The 24,127-nt window shown below is 34.9% G+C and overlaps 2 protein-coding genes across 2 annotated transcripts; both read right to left on the reverse strand.

Moving 5' to 3' along the window:
* Window positions 1–760: 760 nt before the first annotated feature.
* LOC120154747 (ER membrane protein complex subunit 2-like) lies at window positions 761–14,325 on the reverse strand. Its single transcript, XM_039166401.1, has 11 exons — window positions 14,315–14,325; window positions 12,550–12,554; window positions 3,407–3,599; window positions 3,073–3,137; window positions 2,613–2,661; window positions 2,233–2,327; window positions 2,071–2,156; window positions 1,894–1,953; window positions 1,734–1,815; window positions 1,251–1,364; window positions 761–1,071 (listed from the first exon to the last, which is right to left on the reverse strand). Exons 3-11 carry the CDS (start codon window positions 3,591–3,593, stop codon window positions 907–909), a joined length of 903 nt encoding a protein of 300 aa, XP_039022332.1. The 5' UTR covers window positions 3,594–3,599; window positions 12,550–12,554; window positions 14,315–14,325; the 3' UTR covers window positions 761–906.
* Window positions 14,326–14,851: 526 nt separating this feature from the next.
* On the reverse strand, window positions 14,852–19,626 carry LOC120154816 (serine/threonine-protein kinase Nek2-like). Its single transcript, XM_039166462.1, has 14 exons — window positions 19,447–19,626; window positions 18,601–18,714; window positions 18,372–18,438; window positions 18,042–18,107; window positions 17,819–17,865; window positions 17,657–17,702; window positions 17,463–17,543; window positions 17,269–17,361; window positions 17,096–17,177; window positions 16,938–16,987; window positions 16,529–16,602; window positions 16,399–16,450; window positions 15,813–16,259; window positions 14,852–15,700 (listed from the first exon to the last, which is right to left on the reverse strand). The coding sequence occupies exons 2-14, from the start codon at window positions 18,684–18,686 to the stop codon at window positions 15,029–15,031; spliced, it is 1,863 nt and encodes a 620-aa protein (XP_039022393.1). The 5' UTR covers window positions 18,687–18,714; window positions 19,447–19,626; the 3' UTR covers window positions 14,852–15,028.
* Between the last annotated feature and the right edge of the window lie 4,501 nt (window positions 19,627–24,127).

Genomic DNA, 24,127 nt, shown 5'->3' on the forward strand with positions numbered 1-24,127 from the left:
GCGTTGGAATGTATAGAACTCAGTATACATATATTTGCTTCTAACTCTTCTTGGATTATATCTGCCATTTAAATTTTAATCTTTTATATTTTCAAAATTTTAATAGTTTTTTTGAATTTTAATTTTTTTACTTAAAGATTAAATAAACACTCAAATTTAAATTAAATCAATTATACGTTCCAACTCGACTTAAAATAATCTATTCAACATCTCTACTATGTCGTTATTCACACATAAACTACCATGTAAGCATCATGGATCACCATAGATTAGCACAATTAATTATCACATCAATATCATAATGTTTATCGTCGATCAAAAAATGAAATTGATGCAATTAAATGAATTCGAAGATAAAATTAATATAATTAAGATAAGAACAAAATTGATTTAGATATATAAGGAGATAAAATGACCCCTGAGCCTAAAATATTCAAGCCTTCACTCTATGATAAATACCCAAAATTATTCATTGGAAGTCCTCTTTTATTTAACAAAGTAAATTTCTCCCTGAAGAATAATTGAGAGATATAATCTTTCAAATACCTTGGAGCAAAAGATGAACATACTTGCGTAAAATATAATTTTGTGTCCGACACTCGTACTCGAGTCACGATGTTCCGAAAATGAAATTAAGAGAGAAAAAAGAATCATCTCATAAGTTTTCTGGGTTTTTTATGGCAGAATACTAAATAATACATCAAAACCTCAAACAGATAACAAGAATGGCAAAATAAAGTGGAAAGCACACAAGAACGGCGACTCGTAACTGAAATTCATCGGAGACAGAAATTTTGAATCTTTAAAACATAAAAGTTATCGTCAACCCCTTTTCTATTCTAGAGTATGGGGCAATAATTCAAGTGTTCAATCGATGTCATCGGTGTTGAGACTAAATTTTGGAGACTAATTTTTCAAACTTCTTAAAGCACGAGTAAGCAAATCGAGTTTATCGGCGGCTCTCTGCTTGTAGTCTTTCTCCAAGGCTGTTGCTGCCAAAGACTGCAGCTCTGGACTCTCCTTGTCTTCCTTGTTCCTTCCTTTTGAAACCTGTGCTATGGCTGAGGTGCACTGAATAAGAGTATTAAAGTTCATGTTAGACAGTTAGAGAGGTAAAATTCCGACAACATAAGCCAAGTGCAATACTACTTTTTAAAAAGATATCGGTTATTACAAGAATAAAAAGAAGATGCATGCATATAATAACTTGTATTGCACCATAATTCTTAAATGAAAGATAAGGAGCTTACCAAGCAAATTCCGAAAAGTGCTCGGGTATTCTTACCCCCAGTCAAGTCTATAGTGGATGCATAATATTTCTGAGCAGTCTGAAGGTTTTCTAGTCCACCGAGTGTGTACAGCACCTGTTAACAAAAGGTATAACAAATGATCATCGAAAAACAATCGCAAGGAGAACTAAAAGAATTCCAGCTACAAGTCATTATGTTGTCCATTAACATCCATCAAGAAGCTACCCTCTTTGTTAGTCAGCAATCATTGTTGTTCTATGGTGAATTCAAGGTCCTTGCATTTTAGCGTGATGATAACTACAGAAGTCTTGTTTTACGGCCTTTTTACTTTTGCAGAATCAATTACTATGGAACTAGTTCTCGATTAGGTGGATTAACCATGAAAGGGGAAAAACCGAAAAAAGGGCAACAAGATATAGAATGTTGGAGTTGAAAATGCATTGATGAAATGGCATCTTGGATTCAAGATATATTAACACTCACATCAGCATAGGCCAAATGATATAACGGAACCGTAGGTTGAGACAAAATAAGCTCCTCATAGCAGAATGCTGCTTGCTTGTACCTGATTTATCAACAAAAACCTGCCATGTTATGGGTTGGAAACATAATAGCAGATAAGATCGAATTCCATAATACTCACATTTGTAGGGAGACATGTAGCTCTGCTAGTTCTCTCCAAGCCTCATGATCTGCCATAAATCTAGCAAAAGAAAAACGGAAATTGAGAAACAATAGCTCTTCTGCAGATTATCCAATTAGGAAGCATGACCAATAAAGGGCAGACAGAAAGATCTAAGATTGTAAAGAGGTATCTCACATTTCGAGATATTTATTAAGCAATTCAATAGCCTCTGAAATATTTCCTTGTGCTTTTGCCATGGATATCCTCCTCTTATGTATTACCTGCACGAGAATATAATATTTTTGCACAACATTTCTTGACAAAAAGAACATGGTTAAGAATGGCTACGGGGTTTACTTGATCAAGCGGACTGTCCTCTAAAAGACTGGAGTAAGCCTTTTCTGCCTCAGCCCAGGAACCCTTTGCTTCAAGCAACATGCCATTCAGCCGACCTGTAGATCAGGACAAAACAAAACCACTTGGTCAAAACATGATAAGAGCAAAGGAAAACAGTCGTCGTCAATGCATCCTTGCTAATCCAAAAGAATGGAACTAATTTATGAAGAAATTCATCCATCCCAATTCATGCCATAAAGCTATTGGCAGGTAGAACATTGGCCAAGGTGTTCAGAAGAAGCTTAATTTAAGAAGCGTCAACTATCAAGCGGAGGGCAGAAATGTATGATTCACACATAAATCAACAGCAAGATATATATTCAGTTGTCTTGAATGCTTACCAACCCTTTTACTCTCTGGAAATTTCTTCATCAAAACCTTTATGCAATCCTGCAGAATTAAATTGCACGGATGTCCGTCAGGCAACTTCATAAACCAACTATCAACCCGTAACTAGAGCATAGAAGCTATATCGCATTGCAGTTCAAGAAACAATGCAAGAAACTAACATATAAGAATAAGAATCGATGTCAGCAAAGCCGGAACCAAGTGTATCGAACAAGAGTTACATTTTGAACATGGAACAGGGTAAAACCAGAATGTTCTAACTAATGCCTCAACATTGCAAGAGAAAACAGAGTAAAGAAGCGCCATCATAAGGAACTAATAGCAAAATAGAAACAATAGCAACATGACAGAGGTCAACCCCATAGACAATCACAAATTGAATAGGTAAAAGATAAGAATAGTTTGTACATAAATGAAAGATTCGGTATAAACAAAAACAAAATCCGACCCTACCTTTGCAACATCTAAACATTGGCAATCCATTGCAGCAATAGCTACCTGCTCATAGAGAGTCCATTCTGCATACAAAACCACAAAGCTTCAAGCATTAAATTAAGGCACATGAATAACAGAAGAGCAATTCATGAAGCTTCAATTTGTGAAATTCAAACAAAACTCAAGTTAACAACTAATAAAGAGCAAAGAGCTTTAAAACAAAAACAAATCTAATTACAATAAAAAAACAATAAGAAAAACTCAAAATTCAAACCAAACACTTTGGAATCATCGAATTGAAGCAAAACCCAATTTCAGAAACCAAGGAAAGCTTGAAGAAAGAAAGAGTAACCTTCGGGGCCAAGAGCAGATCGTTTTTTGGGGTCATTTAAGATCGATAAGCCATGCTTCAAGACTTTCTCTGAACGCCTAACTTTAAGCTTCCTGACAAGGCAAAGATACTCCCAAGCACCTCCTCCTCCATTGTCTACCTGGTTTTCAAGCCTGTTCAATTGGGTCTCCTCTGTTTTGCTCACCATCCTTCTCTCTCTTTCAAGCTGTGTTTTTGGTTTCTCTCCCTAATATTTCTATGTCTAGTGGCCGGTGTTTTGGATCTCTAAAATGGGTCAATCCATTGAGTTTCTGCCTTTTTGGAGCACTTTTTCCTTTGTTTATTTGTTTATTATTATTTGTGCGTGTGTGTTTTTGTTTGGTTAAGCTACCAACTCGCCATCATTGCCATTGTTGAAACATAATGGGCTTTCATCTCTGCTTTCTTATAATTCTTTGTTTCTTGGTGTAATACCCAAACCATGCAATGGCCCAAAATAAAGCACTGATCCACTAAAGAAGAAGACCCCATCAAAGCAATAAAACGCAGCGCATTACACTAGACCCTCATGTTTGATTTGTTTATTTTCGTATCCATGCCAGACAATCTGTTAAGATGGTGGTAAATGCTCTAGCTTGACTCAAGCCTGTGCTTTGTACGTATAATGTGGTTCTTTGTGTAGTAAAATGTGGAGTGAGGGAAATTTGAAGTTTTGAGAGAGGGTTTTCTTTGTTATGATAGTAGAGGTTCAAGCCACTTGCCAGAGCATCTTCGCAAGTTCCTTAGGTAGCATGTTGCTCTTCTGAATTCAGTTGCTAATTAATGCCATGAAGCATCAATCTAGTATTTCACTTGAACTACATTTTGAAGGTGTTATCCTCTATGTTAATATTCAGGTTCCATCTTTTAAAGGAGAATAAAGATACACAAGAAGCTTTATGACTGATAGGAAAGATGCCAGGCATTCATGTACAAGGAATAATTTATTTAAACCCTGTTGTTACCTATTTAATAGAAAGTGGAAACCTTTTCTTTTCATTAATCTTTTGTTTGACAGACAAGGTCGTTTGGTTTTGCTGGTACAAAAGATAAGGGCCAGTTTCAACTCAAAGGTTGTTGCAAAAACGGGTTAATTAACTCAGGAAATCAACAAGTAGTAAAATAAATAAAGAACAAAAGATTTAACGAAGTTCGACAATGTGCCTACGTCCTCGGGAGCGATGAGTGGTTGTTCTCTTTATTATTCACAATAATCCAAAATTAGGTTACAATTACAGTATATAAGACTAACCCTGGTACAATTACAAAAATATCATGTACCGTAGTATATGAGTCATACCTAACAAATCTCCACCTTGGCGAATATCCTTCCCTTAGGAGATGAAATAGAAAATGGAAGTTTATCAAACATCAAAGTGGGTTGGGCTACCATGCTTCTCTAGCAATTGTAAACATTCAACAAATCCAAGCAATGCATGAACTTGTCAGTAGTAACTAGCTTGGTCAACATATCAATTGCATTCTCACTAGTATGAACCTTCTGTAACAATATCTCTGCAAATGCAATCAAATCTCTAATCTTGTGAAACCTTACATCAATATGCTTAGTTCTAGCATGATACGCTAATTTTTAGTCAAATGAATAGAACTTTGGCTGTCACAATGCAACTGAACTCCATCTTGTTAAACACTCAATTCCTTTACTAGCCCAGTAAGCCATAAAGCTGCAGCTTCAGCTGCTGCCATGTATTCTACTTCAATTGTACATAATGCCACAATAGACTGAACAGTTGACCTCCAATATATATACCCTCCAACAAGAGTAAAAACATACCAGTTGTAGATCTTATATCATCCAAGTCACCTACATAGTTTGAATCCACATATCCTACAACTAAAGGATTATCCTACTGACTACCAAAAACAATTTCATTCTCTACAGTTCCATTCAAATACCTAAAAATCCACTTGACTACTTCCCAATGTCGCATACCTGGTTTAGACATGTATTTACAAACTTGACTAACAGCATAGCTAAATCAGGGTGAGTACATACCATTGCATACATCAAGAAACCAACAACACTGTCATATGGAACCTTTTCCATGTCAATAACTTCATTATCTGTCTTAGGGCGTTGTTCTAAAGAAAGCTTAAAATGATTTGCCAACGGAGTGCTTACCGACTTTGTATTGATCATCCCAAACCTGTCTAACACTCTCTCAACATAGCCCTACTGAGATAACCATAGTTTCCTTGAGCCTCTATCCCTGTGAATCTCTATTCCAAGAATTTTGTTTGTAGCACCTAAGTCTTTCATATCAAATTTCTGTCTTAATAAAGCTTTCAAACCAACAACATCATGCATATTCTTTACAACAATTAACATGTTATCAACATATAGTAGCAGAAAAATAAAAATATCATCGTCAAGGCTCCTAACATGAACACAACAATCATACTCACATCGCTTGTAGCCAATCTTAATCATATAGGAGTCGAACCGTTTATACCATTGTCTTGGAGACTGTTTCAACCCATATAAGGATTTCTTCAACCAACAAACCAAATGTCCATGTCTAGGTTGAGTGAACCCTTCTGGCTGCTGCATATAAATCTGCTCCTCTAAATCACCATGCAAAAAGGCAATTTTGACATCCATCTGCTCTAAATGTAAATCGCAACTAGCTATCAATGCAAGTATTGCCCTGATTGAAGTATGCCTAACCACATGAGAAAATATTTCATCATAATCTACTCCCATCTGCTGTGAAAAACCCTTTGCTACCAATCGAGCCTTGTATTTTTCCCCTTCTTTTTCTGATACTGTTGGTTTTCTTTTATACACCCATTTGCAACCAATAGCCTTCTTTCCCTCATGAAGATGAACTAGATCCCATGTACAATTTTTCTGCAAAGACTTCATCTCCTCAACCATTACATCCATCCATTTTCCTTTCTCCTGACTAGTAATAGCTCCTTGGAAAGTAGTTGGATCATCACTACTAATGTGAAGTGCAAAGGAGACCATGTATTCAAAACCCCAATATAATTGGAGCTTTTATATTCGTACGTCTCTCTCTGTCTCTGGCTAGTTTATAATGATGTAAATCAACTGTACTAGAACCACCAAAAGTTGGATTAAAACTTTCCTCTCTCTCAGCTACTACTGGATAATGTTCTACATCCATCACTGCATTGTCTTGGTTCTGCCGCAACATGAACTGTTCATCAAAGACCAAATCTCTACTGATCATCACTTTCTTTACAATTGGATCCCAAAACTTATATCCTTTGACACCTTTTTTATACCCCAGAAAAATGCACTTTTTCGGCTTTGCATCAAGCTTTGATCTCTTATCACTAGGTACATGCACATAAGCAGGACAACAAAAATTCGTAAGCGGCCAAAATCAATTGCATTACCTGTCCATACCTCTTCTACAACCTTGTCACCCAATAATGCTCTCGGTGATCTGTTAATGAGGTAGCATGCCATGCTCACAGTCTCTGCCCAGAAGCTTTTAGGAAACCCTGCATCAATCTCAAATATATTTCCCTTTCATTCAATGACATGTTCATCATTTTGCTATGGTGTCTTGCACATTGTAAAATGCCTCTAAATCCCATGCTCCTCACATAATTTATGAAATTACGAATCTATGTACTTTGTGCCATTATCAGTCCTCAAATACTTGATCTTTCTAATAATTTGGTTCTCCACTTCAGCTTTCCACATCTTGAACTTGGCAAAAACTTTAGATTTCTATTTTATGAAGTACACCCAAACTTTCCTAGAAAAATCATCAATAAATGTAACATAATACATATATCCACCCAATGATGATTTTCTTGCAGGCCCCCATACATCAATTAATAATCCATTCAGTTTTGTGTTTTTCAATCTTGAAACTAACTCTAACATGGTTACCAAGAACACAAGACTTATAAAAATAGAGCTTGCAGCTTTTGATACCATGCAACAGATTTATTTTATGCAATTCATTCATTCCACGTTCACTAAGATAAGCAAGACGCGTATGCCATAGTTTCATATTATCATTATATGACTAAACACTGTACTCCCTAATAGTTTATAGATATTCCTGCAATCATATTTCCTTTCATCACAGTCAATGTACCTTTAACAACTCTAATGATTTCCCTATCCTCGTTTGCCTTAGGAATAAAACCATTCTTATGCAAAGTGCCTAAGGAAATTAGATTCTTCTTCAAATCTGGTATATTCCTAATATCACATAATGTCTTAATAGTACCATCATACATCTTAATTCTAACTTCACCAATACCAATAATATTGCAACATCTGTCATCACCCAAATAGATAGAACCAGAATTAACGGGCATATATGTCGAAAACCACTCCCTGTTAGGCGTTATATGATAAGAACATCCTGAATCAAGAATCCATGTATCCTTCAACTAAGTTGTCAAAATAGAAAGCATATCACCATCACTACAATCTGAATTGTCATCCCGCATCACATTCAAAGACTTGGATGATTCATCACATTTCTCATCAGTCTTCTTCTTTTTACTTTGGATATTCTCTCTTCATATGTCACGACTCCTTGCACTTGTAGCAATGAATTGTCTTTTTGCCCCTATACTTTGATCTGGAATTTCTTTTTGCAGACCATTCCTTCTCTGATTTTCTTCCATGGTCTTGATTACCCTTAATATATAAACTATCAGCATAAGAGTTTTCCCCTACATTCTAATTTCACTGGTTGTGAGCCAATAAGGCTGCAGTGATCTCTTCAACATTGATTGTTTCTTTCTCATATGTAAGAGTAGTCACCATGTGTTCGTAAGAGGAAGGCAATGAACACAACAATATCATTGCTCTATCTTCATCCTCAATATTCACATCAAGTTGAACCAAATTTGTAATTATTTGATTGAAGACATCCACGCTCTACCAAATCATAGCATTCATGCATCTTCAACCCATACAGCCTTTACTTTAAATATAGTTTATTCGTTAGGGATTTGGACATAAACTAATTTTCCAATTTCTTCCATATTTCTCCTGGAGACGACTTTCTCATTACGTGATACATAACCTCGTCTGCCAAACATAATCGTATGGTTTCTACTACTCGCTGCTACAGTTCTTCCCAATCATCGTCCTTCATTGATACTAGCTTTTGAGGTCGTAGAGCCTTAAGAATCACTTGTTGCACCAACAAATCATTTACCCTCGTTTTTCATAATCCGGAGTTACCATGACCTTTAAACTTCACCACTTCGAATTTTGCACCTTACATAGCCATCTCAAACCTTGCTCTTGATACCAATTATTGTGGAAACGAGATAATTAACTCAGGAAATCAACAAGCAGTAAAGAAAATAAAGAACACAAGATTTAACGAGGTTCGATAATGTGCCTACATCTTCAAGAGCGATGAGCAGTTGTTCTCTTTATTATTCGTAATAATCCAAAATTAGGTTACAATTACAGTATATAAGAGTAACCCCGGTTCTGCTAAACTCCACTCTAGCATATATCCTCCAACTAGTATATGAGTCATACCTAACAAAGGGTAAGTTTGTCCGCCTTTTTTTACTTCTTTTGGTCTAAATTAGTCGACGTGTTCGTTAACATTGGGAGTTCAATTGCCCTAGCTTGAATTGTGTAGCTCATTTTGGAAGATATGTGATAAAAAGCCTTTGTGATGTAGTATTAATTATATTCTAAACTAATGTTTGCAAAAGGTAGTCTTTTGCAACTGATGGATAAATGTCATTTTTAGAAATTTTTTGATGTACAAAGTAGAAATTACTATAAATAATTCCTTAATAACATAAGCTAACCAAAGCACTAAATCCCAAATTTTAATTTGAATAGAATCGGTACTCAAGGTAAAATACCGATATTTCTCTACTTATAGTATTGATAATACTCTTCAGTATCTATACCTATTCTATGTTCTGGAATTTCATTCTAAAAATGGTGTCGATACTTATATATTGGTATCGATACCCATGGTATTGATACTACCACTTCGGTATCGATACCCTAAGAAGAATTTGACATCTTTTTCCTTATGGTATCGATAGTGTTCATCTAGTATTGATACCTACACATAAATATCACCTCATATTGTTTTGTAGTATCAGTATTGTTCATCCAGTACCGATACCACAAACCCAGACTTTACTCCTACAACCCAAAAATTTACCAATACTTTACTAAGTTCTTCCCTCTACTCTTTTTTTCTATCCTTAACCTCATCTATACTCACCCAAACCATCCTATCTCACTATAACACATCCTCATCTTCAATATTTCACCATAACTCTTGAAACTAAGAATCTTATAAAAAAATTTAACATGTTTTAATTTCATTTCTAACACTTTATACTTCTTATTCCAACTAATGAAAAGTCAATTCCAACTTCAAAATCCATTTACTTCTTCTTATTCACAAATTCAGTTAAATCCCCCTTTTATTTGATCTTTCTTAATTCCTCCATATTTGAGTTTTAAACCACTTTAAACTTTCCTTAAGTTTTCTTAACACCTCAAGAATTGAAACCATGACTAAAGTTTACCTTAGCTATGGAGCTCACGGGGAAGAAGAAAGAAAAGATGAAGACTTCTAGAGTTCTTTGATTTTTTTCTTTCCCCCAATCCACGTGGATATAAAGCATCCATATAATTTTTTAAATAATTTCCTTGTTAATGACCAATTTGCCCTTCCAACTTCCATTCTTTGCTATTTAATCTTATACAAAAATTTTCCCAGCTAAATCCATGAACTTTTTAATTATTCTAATTTGATCACGAAAGTTTAAAATTTTACAAATTGATCACTAACCTAGTGGTTGGGATGTTACATGCTCTCTCACTTAATATTACTATACTTTTATTTACTTGCTCATTTATTTTATTTATTCACACTCTTACTATTACCAATTTATTTCTTTTTACAATGCAAGTTAGAATACATAGTTACCAATCCTGTGGAGACGATATCTTTTCTATATTATAACTTGCTACGTGTACACTTGCACCAATTGCGAAGCACTTAAATCATGCAACATTATATATGAAAGTTATTTCTCTTTAAATCAGCAGAAGAGAAAATATATAACTAAACCATTCAAATTTATAAACTTTAATCAAATTAACACCGAAAAGTCCATCAAAAAAGCTAAAGATAACCCAGAAACAAGCTTGGAAAAATCAAATAAAGTAAACCAATTTGGTCATCTAAAACGAAAGCAAGAAAAACTCAACATCAAAGCATGGAATTTGGTCCAAAACATGCATGAGGTGGAAAAAGAATAAAAAATTTCCAATTTAGATTAGCCCAAGTGGACATGATTAAACATCCTACACTGATGAAAAAAAGTTACCTGGATGGAAATTTAGTTGAGTGATAAGGCAAAGAATTTTATTTTATTTATTATATATGAATATATATTTACTCATTTAATTAAATCTTTTAAGAGAAAACTAAATTTTAGATTTGGTCTAGTGGTAATGCGCAAGGACTTTAATTAACCTTAACAACTTGGGTTCAATACCCCAGAATTGCAAGTTTTGCAATTTCATATTTACTTTGTCATCAATGAGATGATGACACATGTCATTGTTGCATTGGTTGACAATTATTAAAAAATATATGTAATTATTTTAAGAAAAAAATTATTTTTGTTGATGTGACATATGATATGTCATCACCTTTGTATATGTGGTACTACCACGTCAGCATGTAATGTTATGTTATCTTGTCACGTTAGCATTAGACTTTAACCGTCAGTTGACAAACGGTTCCATCTGATGAGGGTTATTTTTACCCAAAATGAAACGTTGTGTGGTCAAATGTTTCAAAAAAATAATACGGGCAAATTTGACACTACTGTCAAACGTTAAGGTTATTTTGTTGCATTATACTTTGCAAAAATAGAAAATCAAATGCACTAGTGACATGCACTAATCGCCATGCACTAATCGCCATGCACTTGTGTATTTACACAAGTTGGTTACTATGTAAGCTTGCAAAACAATTTGTAAAAAACTCATGTACCATTGCGCAGATTCAAATCAATATCACTTATTTTTTATTTTTTATTATCGAACAGAAATAACGTTTCAAACTTAGTAACTAACGTTACTTTAACGACAATTTCTATTAAATAGATTTGTCCACTTTGAAATTAAGCAAACCCATTAAAACGACAGGATAAATCCGAAAATGAATTTATTTGCATATCTCAATTTTTCCAAGATTTTCGAATCATTTTGGATTTATTTTATTCTGAAAGGTAGAAGATATAATTTGTCTTTATATTGTTACACAATCCGAGAAAAAATAAAATAAAATTTTATTATTGAACAAGAAGAGATACAGTTCATAGTATATAACTCGAATAATAAATGCGAGTTGAGGCCTACAATTACGTAGTTTCCTTAAGATAGATTTTTAGTCAGTCCTTGGTACTCGAGATGTCTTGGTCGTCTGTCTCCCAGGATACAACAACAATATGATCAATGCACAGTAGCACAACTTGCAAGATCACGAACTTTATCTTGCTAGAGAGTATCACCAAAAACAAAGAAGAAATAAAAAGTTTTTGAGTTGTTTTCAATTGTGTTTAACCTAGTAGTTTACATTGTATTTATAGGGATTTCACATTGTGAACAATTGAAAAATTTTGACCTAATGAAGCATTAATGAGAATCAAGCAATCAAGCAATTTCTAAAATTATTGTTTTGATTAAAGGAACCTTTTAATATTTATTCTTTTAATTCCAAAACAAATTTTGAAAATATTCTATTTGAGGGGGGGAATATTTCACCTTAAGGTTAAAATATTCACAAACCCACAAAGTGCCTGATCGGTTAAGACATTAATTTTACCCATATTGTGCATATCTACACATGTACGAACCAACAAGTGGTTCCATATTTTCCTCAACAACATTAGGATCAATTTCTCATTCAAAACTCCAAAATTATTGAATTTTTTTCTAACAACTCCATTTCAGACTGGCTCGTTCTCAGGGAACAATTCAACTTCTAGGAGTCATAGTAAGGGTGGGCCTCCATTGCCTAGTTTTCCACCAGGTACTATGAGTAGAGAACGATCTATCTGAAGTAGAGGTTCTGCTAGGACAAAGACTAGGCAACCTGTTCTTGTTTATGTTGCGAGAGGTCGTGAGGATCGTGACGATTCAGATATCATTGCAACACTTAAAAGATTATGAGAAACATAATTCACAACATATGAATTCAATGACATACTACCAATCAATGCAAAATAAAATGTATGGAATGAATGGTAAAAGTACATACAATGATTTGAGTTGTCACCTCATGACTTCTCGTGGCATAATTTAGGGCATATTGTTTAGCCCCTGACCTAGCAGAACCTTTACCTTGGGCAGATCTTCCCCTACTCATAGTAACTAGTAAAAAATCAGACGATACGAGTTTATCCCGACTACTCCTAGGTGTTTGAGCTGATCTCTGAGAACGAACAGGAGTCTGAAATGACGAAGCAAGTAGCAGGTAATCTTTTAGGAAAAAATAAGTGAAACCACATCTGAAACACACCCATATCTTCTTACGATACTCCCCAACATGTTATCTATCACATAAAATACAAGAACGACTTGATAACCAGATGAAACAATCCTACTCACAAACTGACCAGAAAAAACAATATGTCTAGACCCAGAGTCATCATGTGTCGAGGAGTCATATCTCAAGCACTTACTAGGACGACTAGAAGGATTCACAAAATTAAATTGTTTTCTTTTATTCTGAGTATGTTGTACCCTATTGATAGCATTCATCTCCGCAGTAGTTTCAAGTTGATCAACAAGCTTAACAAAGATCCTCTCATGATGAGCTGCCATATGACGTCAGATCCCAACATGAAAACTTCTCTCAAATCACAAACATTTATCGTCGTTGGAATCGAACTGGTGATATACTTACTGAGATTTAAGAACTCTAACTCATAATCTTGAATCATCGTATCACCTTGCTTTAGATTCATGAATTGTTGCTTACTTTCTTTTCAGATAGCGACTGTCTATCTACGGACTCTGAAAAATATGTCGAAAAAACTCATAAATCAATCAACTGAATACCACCAATACTGAGCTTCGTTCTTCAAAAACGAGACCACAACTTCAAGTATCCGTCCCTCTATAACTCACTTAATTGAGAAGATTCTCGATTTGCTCAATCCGGTATTCCCCAGTAGTCGGGGATGCACGTTTCAACACTCCAAAATATTTCGCTCCATTATTTAAGAGAACCCTCTAAAATATTTAGTTGCAGAAAGGGCTATGGTAAGCTTCCAGCTTTGTCACTCCTCCTAGGTATTGATATCCATTTATATATTTTAATAAGGGTGCATAATCAAGATTTTCTTGTGTGTGTTTTTCATAGCAAAAATGAATAATTTTCCCTCTTTTTCCATTCTCATACAGCTTCAGTGATTGAAGAAATTTCCTGAGAACTACTTGCAAGCCCTGAAATTTCCTCACTTTGAGAATGATGCAAGTGTTTGATGTAGCGGAGAGTGAGGAATTTTGATTTCTTAATTCTAAAACAGCCATCGATCTTAGAGGAGTAATAAAAATGGGTGTGCTCTAAGTTTTCACTATTGGTCTATATTGGTGGGGTGTTTAATGAGCTTAGCAACTCATTGAGTTGTTCGAATTCGATTCGGTCAATGTTTAGTCCGATTTAGTATGACTTGAGATCGAATTGAGTCAAGTAACGTCCAACTTGATTCGATAAGTTTATGAACATTTCTTAATTTTTTTATAATTTTTTAATAGTTACATTAAAATTGTCATTAAAAATCTAATTAATAATTACTACTAATTTATTAATTTTTTATGAACACAATTCGAGCACTACTTAACTCGCGACCGACTCGCTCAATAATCACAACAGAAGCATGGATTGATCTGACATATTGAACAGGAAAGCACATGATAATAGAAACCAAGTCAATTTAGTGCAGTTTGCACTAATTTTAGAAGATCAGAAACAAAGTTACTGAATGCAGATTCTTGAACTACCAAACTACTCTTATCTATTTTCTGGGAAGCGTGTTTAACATCGGGGTTTACTGTTTATATGCGCACGCTATTTAATTACGATGCCCCTTTTGCTTCAGTAGCTTGATTTTTTACTTACAGAATGCCAGTTGACCCTTGTGTTTCGTTCATGTCAATGCACGAGTCAGTCAGCTGATTTGGTACCAAGACTTCAAAATTGTTGCTTCCATAAGAATAGTCATCAAGATATCCATGTCCCTGATTACTAGTTTTATATGGGATAGAGGAATATAAACAAATAATAATAATAGATAGACGATAAGTTCGTGCTTAATTCATTTAACTCCATCATCCATTTCGAAGAAAATTATGAAACTTGATGCACACGTAGGAACTCTGAAGGTGCAGGAAGATCAACTAGAACCTATAACTAACAAATAGCATTTGTTTGAAAAACTGAAATGCCTTGCTACTAAGGTGCTATTGACTGAAATCAATGCCTAAAACCGGATAAGCCGACTCTAAAAGATTGGTGCAGGTGCAGGTACAGGTAGGGATATGATACAAACATCAGTGCTTCATTGGCATTAATCCTCTGGCTTGGTAGTGTTCTCTTTAAAGCTCTTGGTCAACCAAATGGCAGTTTCCCTAGGGGAGACCTTTCCAGGTCCAAATGGCTTTAGTAGCACACCGAGCTCATCATACCTCTCTTGCTGCAACAATCTCGCACTAAATTCGAGCATTCCTTCCAATGCTTCTGCACGTTGCTGGAACGATGAGGGGTCAAACCTTCTTCTCCGTGTGTCTGATGAGGTGCGGCTAGATGCCCCAGCAGTTGCATTTTGATCAGAGGAAACACTTGCATCACCTCCATCTGCATGAAATGTGCCGCGTTGAATTCCCTGCCATGCATCAGCGAAATTCGGCTTGCTAGACAATTGATCGCATATTTTAACTGTACATTTGTCTTTCGTGATTGAATGGTAGACAAATTGTGGCGTGCTAGAGAAGCCCTGTTCAGATTTTGGAGAAATTTTGTTGATGGGGAAGAATGCATCTTCATATGAGGCTAACGGGAATTCAGCTATCTTATCAATTCGAGGAGCATTGACAGAAACATCCGGTGATTGTATGTGGTGAAGAATACCAGCATTAGATCTACAAGGAGATTCTTGAACAGTAGTTCTTGTCGGCAGCGGCAAGGAGGCTCTTCGAGTTGAGGGGAGAGGTTTCTTAACTGGAGTGTGCGACACCTGAAACTGTAAACACAATGCAATTATAGGTAAAAACCCAGATTTCGAAACAAAAAAAATGTTATAGCTAACAATCTCTATAAATGTGTTTCGCGAGGCGGAACTCTATAGAATTTACCGAGTCGTGCTTTCTCAAAGGCTCTGTCTTTCTCTTGGGAGTTGCAGAAGCTTCTGTTGAAGAACGTTTCGGACCCTTGGTGACACTTGAAAGTTTCGAAGTAATTAGCTTGCAGATAACAGTTCCTTCTTGGCTGCTATCAATAGACAAATCTTCTAGCCTTCTATTCAGTATACCATGTGCATCATGATGTATTCCTTTGGTAGAGCAAATAGAATCTTGCTCAGCTCCGGATATGCTTGGATTTAAAGTCCTATCGTTACCGAGGGATCCACGCCTCTCCCTGTAAACGGAGAAGCGGGTATCTATGGGGTCCGAAAATCTAGTTTTCTTTATATTGGTTTCAGGCCGAAGCACAGGTAAAGTATTCCTTCTAGGATTATTAATTTTATGATGAACTTTAACAACATAAGACTGAAGGTGTGGATGCCTGAGCAGTTCCTCGGCCTGTCAAAATCGGTAGATACCTCGGATGAGAAAGATCATAAAAAACATTCCAAAACCATTTACAGATCGAACTGCATTCAGACTCGTAGATATGCTCTGCATATATTGTTAGACAGAATAGAGGAGAGCCAATACATACACTTGGCCTAAGTTCAGGATTTTTACGCAACATGCTTTTCACGAGGCCGCGGCTGAAAAGAAATCGATGCGATAATCAGACCAACATGACTCGTCAGTTGAAAACCGAGATGTTTGTAAATGAGGCTTACAAGGCACTGGAATATTTTGTAGGAAGTGGAGAGACTATAGATCTGTTAATCTTGTTTATCAGCGCTTGCATATCCTGCTCATGAGATTAAAGATTACTCGAAAGCTCGAAAGCGAAAATAAAACATGTAACGAGAATGATTCGCTAAACATTAAACAGAGTTTCGATATGCAGTAATGCCTCTGAATGTCGAAGCATCAATTGTTTCTAGCAAAGTACACTCATTAGAGGGAAGCGACTGCATTTTCATATTCACAACACAAATGAGTTACAGTTCTGTCGCTAAAAATCGAATATAACATCTGAATTGCACAAGAAATATTTACAAGATCTAAACAAACAGCTCGGTACATTACAACCGATACACCTGCTTACGAAAAACTGTCTAATAAAGGGTAAAAGGAACTCACAAATGCTTTAAATGCAGGCTTGAGAGAAGTCATTTCATATATACAGCACCCTGGAAAACATATCTTCAAGTCATATAAACACATAGAGAGAAATTGTCAACATCATATCGAGATCGACTGATAAAAACAAGCATTTTCCGCTACTTGCACGTGCTTACCTAATGACCAGATATCAGACTTAGAACCATAAGGTATATCAGCCAGAAGCTCGGGGCACATATAGCTCGGAGTTCCAACGACCTGAAAAAAGCATATAAAGTATTCTCCCTAATTACAATTAATAAAATAGGGTGATGATGCATGAATTCTTGAAGGTTAGTAGGGTACTTACAGAGGATGCAAGATCATCTGAAGTCAAAATTTTAGCAAGTCCGAAATCGCCAAGACGTATGTCTTGGTCTTTTGTCAGAAGGATGTTTGAACACTGAAAAGAAAAATGAAACAAGACATTATCAATAAAAGCTACTTCAGGCACTTTGGAAGGTAGTAACAGCGTCAGCAAGAGCGGAACAGCATGTCGATAACCTTGACGTCACGATGAAGAATGTGATTCAAGTGAAGATAGTCGAGAGCCATCAGGAGCTGAACAAGCCACCTGCACAGTTTCTGAACATGCTCGGAAGATCGGAGTTATGTTTCTTCGATGAACATAGTCCAAAACAAGGGAATAGGAATGGAGTAAAAAAAATCTGAAGTTAAAAGCATGGGAATAAACAAACCGCTTCGGAGAAAAGCATGCCATTCGCTTTCTTTATGGCTTCAGCCCTGTTTTATACCAAAAATCTTATAACGATTTGCCAAATTCGTGCAAGGTTCTTCAAGTTACAAATATAAATGCACTATCTCAAAGATACCAGTATTAGCAGAGAAATGAAACTTACATGTCTCCTCCTTCGCAATAACCTATGATAATGCAGACATAGCAACCCTGGTAACAAGGACATATGTGAACCCGTGTTAGGCTGTTGATCACCGGGAAGGTTCCGATATTAATGTCATGGCATTTATGACATATAATGGCGACGTATCCGGAAATAGTGTAAAAAGGACAAGAATCGAGGCCTATCCAACACAGTAGTTATTAAAGGGAACTAGCAAACATACCTTTTCCACCCAGGAATCTTTGTACTCCACAATAAATGGATTTCGGATTTTAGAAATAAGCTCCATCTACACGAACAAATTGAAAGATTAGTCTGTCAGATCGAACTAAACCAAGTTCATACGGATAAACTAGCCGTAAGGCAGCAACTTTGGACAACTGGAGTCCAAGTTTGGTCCAGCCAAACTTCAACATTGTTCCATATACAAAAAAAAGGCTTAGATTTCAGTCGAATATAAAGCAATCAGAATCAATCTCTTCTTTTCTAGAGAATGTTTGACTCGATGAAATACAAAAGGAATAGAAAAGATGTATGAATAAACCACACGAACCTCCTGATGAGCGGATCTTCGTGACCTATCAGTCTGGCGGGCGAGACGTATCTTTTTCAGCACATACCTTATTAGCAATCCCAGAGATGAAAGGGTAAATCAATTGCCAAAAGATGACTCAAACAATAACCATTTCTAATAGTTCTTCTACTAAGATTTCACATGTAATAAAGTTAAATATAAATAGAGGATGGACTTGGCCGGTCCAAGTCCGTCCTAGCAATCTTACTTCTTCTTTTCATGCTTATGTCTCACTAGAAGAGCCGAACCGAAAGCTCCCTTCCCTATTTGCTCCAATACTTCATATTGCTCCATGTTTAAGAAAAGTACTCGACTTCCTTTACTGTATTGAACGAAAGAAAATCGAGTCAAGGTATTCTATGTTCATGAATCCTTCACAAAAGCTAGAGATGCAGTCGAATATAACAGTAATTTCCAGCAAAAGGAACATGTACTATTTGCCAAGATGTATAATTTGAGAACAGAGAGTTTCTGTAAACTATAAGGGGAAAAAACAACATTGAAAGAATCAAACTTCAATGTACTACAATTCTTTGCATACAGGTCTAAAAAGGGCCAATCTAAACAAGGGTTAGAAAATTCTTCAAACGATGTTAAAAAGCTTCAAATATATCAATTTCATGTCAGGATCTACCAAAAAAAAAAAGCTTTGTTTTGTACATTATCAAGCTAAATTACTAAGTTTAGCCCAAACCCTGAACTGATAACTAAGCATAGAAGCCATTTTCACTTGTTTTAAGCTTTACTGACAGTGAAACAGTAGGTAGAAAGTATCTGAGTGAAGCAGAAGTGGTAATTTAAGTACCACAAAAGCTTCACATAAAATAGGAATGAACCAACAAAAATCAGTAATAAATACAGAGAAAATGCACATTACAAGTAATCTTCCTCCGAAAAGCACACAGAAAAAAAAAATTAAAACAATCACAGTTCATCATCAAGAAAGCAATGAACTTTGAAAAGGGAAAATGCAGCCTTTTATGAAGAAATGTAAAGAGAGAAGAAGAGAGGGAAATCTACAGATTCAGAGACAAAAGAGGGCTGTTTAATGTACCTCAGTGCAATAGTGATAAAGGGTATATATGATATTGATCCAAAGAGATCACAGGGAGAAGAACAATGTGGACTTAGACATTTGAGAATTTATGGTACAAAGAAAGAGGAGGAGGAGAACAAGGAGAAGAAACAAGTAAAGGAAGCTGCTGCCAGTTGCAGCTGTGTTTCCATTGGTTTGTTTTTAGTTTCAAAGAAGAAAAAGACAAACTTTGTGAGAGAGAGATAGAGCTTGAAAGTTGAAAGAGTAGATTGAACCACAATGTAATGAATAATTTATCAAAAATCTATTTTTTATGAGAAAAAAAATGAATTGAAGTGGTGTTGGATACTAAAAGATTAGTTGAAGGGAGATTTCAGTTCATGGTGGACACAGATTGTGAATTTGTGAAAAGGAGTAGGGGAGTCGAGTTCATAGTTATGTTTAGCTTTAGATAATCTCTATATCATAAATTAGCTGCACAAACAAACAAAAGTGGAAACAAAGTTTATGATTAAGACTGTTTTGAAATGGGATGAGGAACAAAATTGCTTTTTTACTATAATTGTTGTATGCGACTGAGAGATTTATTTAGTGATTTTTTTTAAAGAGAAGTGATAATTAATTTTAATGTTATTTATAATTTTTTATTCATTGATAATACATATATGCGTTACAAACGTAATTTTTTAATTTAGAATCTTAAAATTATTACAATAATAATAATAATATTCAAATAATAAGCATAGTATCTAAATAAAAAAATTTATCCAAATTTATAATATTCAAATCGATAAATGAAATATCCTGATTATTTTAAAAAAAATTGATAAAATTTAGTCGGTAAATATATGTATATGTAATGTTGATTATTGGAAATAAATAAATAAATGTGAATGGTGAGGGAAAGAAAAAGGATGGGTCAAAAAAGGAATCATGTTAACTCAAAGTAGTTTGATGTTTTTGCTACTTTTATCACTGTTGTGGTGAAAAGGATAGAAACTCAAGGAAAAGTCGGTCTGAAAAAACAATTAAAAAGATAAGGGTTTTCTCAGTTAATTTGTCAGCTTTTTTGGGCTTTTTAAGAATTTTCTCCCTTCATAACATTTTATTATAATTTTGAATTCTAAAATTTCTAAGAAATTAATATCATACGTTGAATTCTATATATGAAATTCTTTTAATTCGAAATAGTTTTTCTTAAGTTAATAAAAAAGGTTAAATTTTGCGTTTAGTATTTAAAGTATTACTTTTAGTCCGTTTTAGTACTTAAATTTTTAATTTTTTTAAAATTATATCTAAAATTTAATTTTTGTTCTATTTTAGTATCTATTAAAAATTTAACACTAAATTTTAAAAAAAATTAAAAGTTTAAATATTAAAATAAATCAAAATTTACGATTTATATACTAAATGTGTTAATTTTTTACGGTGAATTGTTAAAATAAAAATAAAATATTAACTACGATTTCGATGGAAGAAGAACGACACAAAAGGAGACCAGGGTGGGGGCCAACACCTCTTTCGACTGATCTGCAATCAGGAAGCGGTGCGTTTTTTCCTCGACTAAATTACCACAAACCCCTTCACTGTTTATCGAATTTACCAAAAATGGGACTAGGGTCTTTGGAGAGTGGGTTTTGCACGTGGTTTTGCATTACGAGGACCCTCAATTTTTTTTTTTTTTTTTTTGTGGGGGGGGGGGGGGGGGTGTGTTTATGGCGTTCCTGGGCGAGTGGGTCAAGTTTGCCCCTCTGATATCCCACTTAAATTCTCTTTCACATATGTGTCTGTCCATCCATACTTATTTTATTGCCGATTTATGGCATTCTAAAAACAAAAATCTACACGAATTCATTTATTTTAGTAGTTAAAATAATTGAGTATGTATTGTTACGGAATATATTTAAAATAAATATTATTTTATAATTATATTAGCTTAATCAAAATATAAACATGTGTCTTATAATAATTTCATTATACTTAAATTGGATAAAATTTTAATTGAGTTTTGTAGGTGAGTTTAGTTGCAGCTATTGGTGTGCTTGATAAATTTTATTATCATGTAATTAAACTAGTGATAGTTAACGAACAAATAAGATAGTAACTAAAATAAGATAAATTAATAATATAATTAATTAAAATAACACAGACCAATACTATAAGTAATCAAATAGTTACTTTTAAAAAATTAATAATTAAAATAAGATAGAACGAAAATTAAAGGTGCAATGCCCTAAATTCCGGACAAATAATTTCGGGTTTACCCGAGGGGCAAGTGAATCCTGTGAAATTTATATTTTAATTGGTTTGATCTTGGGTCCAATTAACGATGAAGAATGTGGATTTCAAAGTGTAGAAATATAAGGAAGGATCAATTGTGCAATTTTCTCATTTTTTTGCAAAGATGAGCCTTTTTATTTCATTTGTCTTCTTCTCATCCCTATTTCTTCATTCTTACTTCTTCATCCTCTTCAAAGGCAAGAGCTAAGGTGAGCATTTTGAGTCATTTCATACTTCTTTTAACTCAATTTTCATCCTAAATTCATCCAGTAACTTTAGTTTAATGAATCAAAGTCTTGGTTTAATCCTAGATAAAGAAAAGTAAGAGCTTTCATCCAAATCACCAAGGAAATGAGTGTGGCAAAGCAAAGAGCTCTATTTCAAGATTCAAACCATCAATGAAGTGTATTTCTAATCCTTTGAAGTGTTAAACTTTCATAAATTTAAAGAATTTGCTAAGATTTAAGTATTTAAGTATTTTAGGTTTATATTTGATTTTATGATCAAATAACATTTTAGAGGTTTAGAAGACGTTTTAATACTACTTTATAACCATAATTAACTCCATAAAGCTTCAGTACATTATTTAGAATCAAACCATGGCCCTTAGGATAATTTTTTGGTGTTTTCTTGAGCCTAAATAACTATTTTAGGGTTTAAGTATCGATATTGGGATGAACAATATTAGTACTAAATGAATTGGGGCAAAATTTAAGGATTTCAGGCAGGGGAGTATCAATACTGCTGGGAGAGTATCAATATTCCCCCTTCAATTTTGAGACTCAGAACTATGCTATCGAGACCAGGACTATATTTTAGAAACATAATGCGTTTTGGGTACCGATACTCATAGGGGTATCGATATTTGACCCTAGGGTATCAATATTGCAAGTAGAGTATCATACTACTTAGTTTGGATGGTTAGTTTTGATCCGGTTAAGGTCCGTAAGAGCTAAGGACGATCCATAATAGTAAGACTTAGTCCGTGAGGGACATAAAAGACCAAACATACCTAGAAATACTCATAGCAGTAGGCTACAGCTGATGTAACCATACTAAGTGTAATACGTCGAAATATCTTTAGTTGATCACGTATAAGGATAGTTGAGAGAATGGCTCATTGTAAGGGATGTACCGACAAGCGATACAATGAGCAAGTCAAATTTAAAAAATAGCGAAAAACGTAGGCTTCAAGAACGTCAGTTAATCTATGAGGCATAAGTAGTTATTTCAATTCAAGGGATATTGAAAAAAAGTTCAATAAAAGTGACCAGAGTGTTGTTACCAATGTTTAACCCGAGTCAGGTATTAGGCTAACGAATGACTAAATTACCCTTAAGTAACGAACGACAGAATTGAACAGCTCAATAACTAACAGTAGTAACATACCAATAAGCCTTTACATAAGTTCTGGACAAGAGAACGAGCGAAATAGCAACTAGTGAGAGGATAACCTCACTTTAGTGAGTCCAACTATACTAAGGTATAGCCAAGTTACCTTAGTTGTCATAGTGGGATATTGTCAGTACACGAGGCACTTCAGGAGCAAGCTAGGGCGCGAGGCTCGAACACTCGTGAGGAGTAGGTTAGTAGTATTTGTGTTGTGTGGCCTTTAGGCCGTATATATACATGTATAGTTGCATTAATACAATACTGCAGTTACCAGAAAAGCTTGGCTTGAGGATTTGTGATACCAAGCCAGCGCTTCAGTTGAGTGGGAGTATCTGATTCTATGTGATATTGGAATTCCTTCTCTATGATCTACCTGATGATATGTAATACCAAGAGATCATCCAACAGCTTAGAGGAGACCTTACGATGTTATGTGATACCAGTACCCCCTCAGTAGGCTAGTATTTGATTGTGTGATACCAAATACTAGCATAGCATAGCCAGTGTTACATTCATATAATGCACAACAAGGCCAGTATTACATTTAGAAAATACATAGGGGTGTTAGATTCACATTTAAACAATGCGTAGCAGTTAAAGTCATTAGAGCTAGAGACCCTTTAGAGGTATACTCATAGTGATGCCCTTAGCAGAAGACTAAGGGAAGCGTGAGACTCCTACTTCAGCGATAGGACAGTTGAGCCTTAAGTGGGTAACACTTGATCTAGATCATGCATGTACGTACTGCTTAGTACCATGTCTTCAACATGCATGTGTTTATGAAATTCTTATACTGCTCTAGATTAGCGAATATAATGTTGGGCTTTGTAAGCTCAACCTTTGGATATTTTTCATTGGCAGATCAGCAGTTTGGGCATTTCGTGGGCACCGTCGCGACATGACTTATAGTATCCCCGACGGAGTACTGTACTATAGCTTTAGTAGGCATATGTATTCATAGAACAATGCTCATGTATTTAGTTTATTAAACTCAGAGTATGTATTATTTTGATTGAAATTATGTGTC

Source organism: Hibiscus syriacus, unplaced genomic scaffold (genome assembly GCF_006381635.1).
Source record: "Hibiscus syriacus cultivar Baekdansim isolate YM2019G1 unplaced genomic scaffold, ASM638163v2 tig00111151_pilon, whole genome shotgun sequence".
Taxonomy (NCBI): Eukaryota; Viridiplantae; Streptophyta; class Magnoliopsida; order Malvales; family Malvaceae; genus Hibiscus; species Hibiscus syriacus.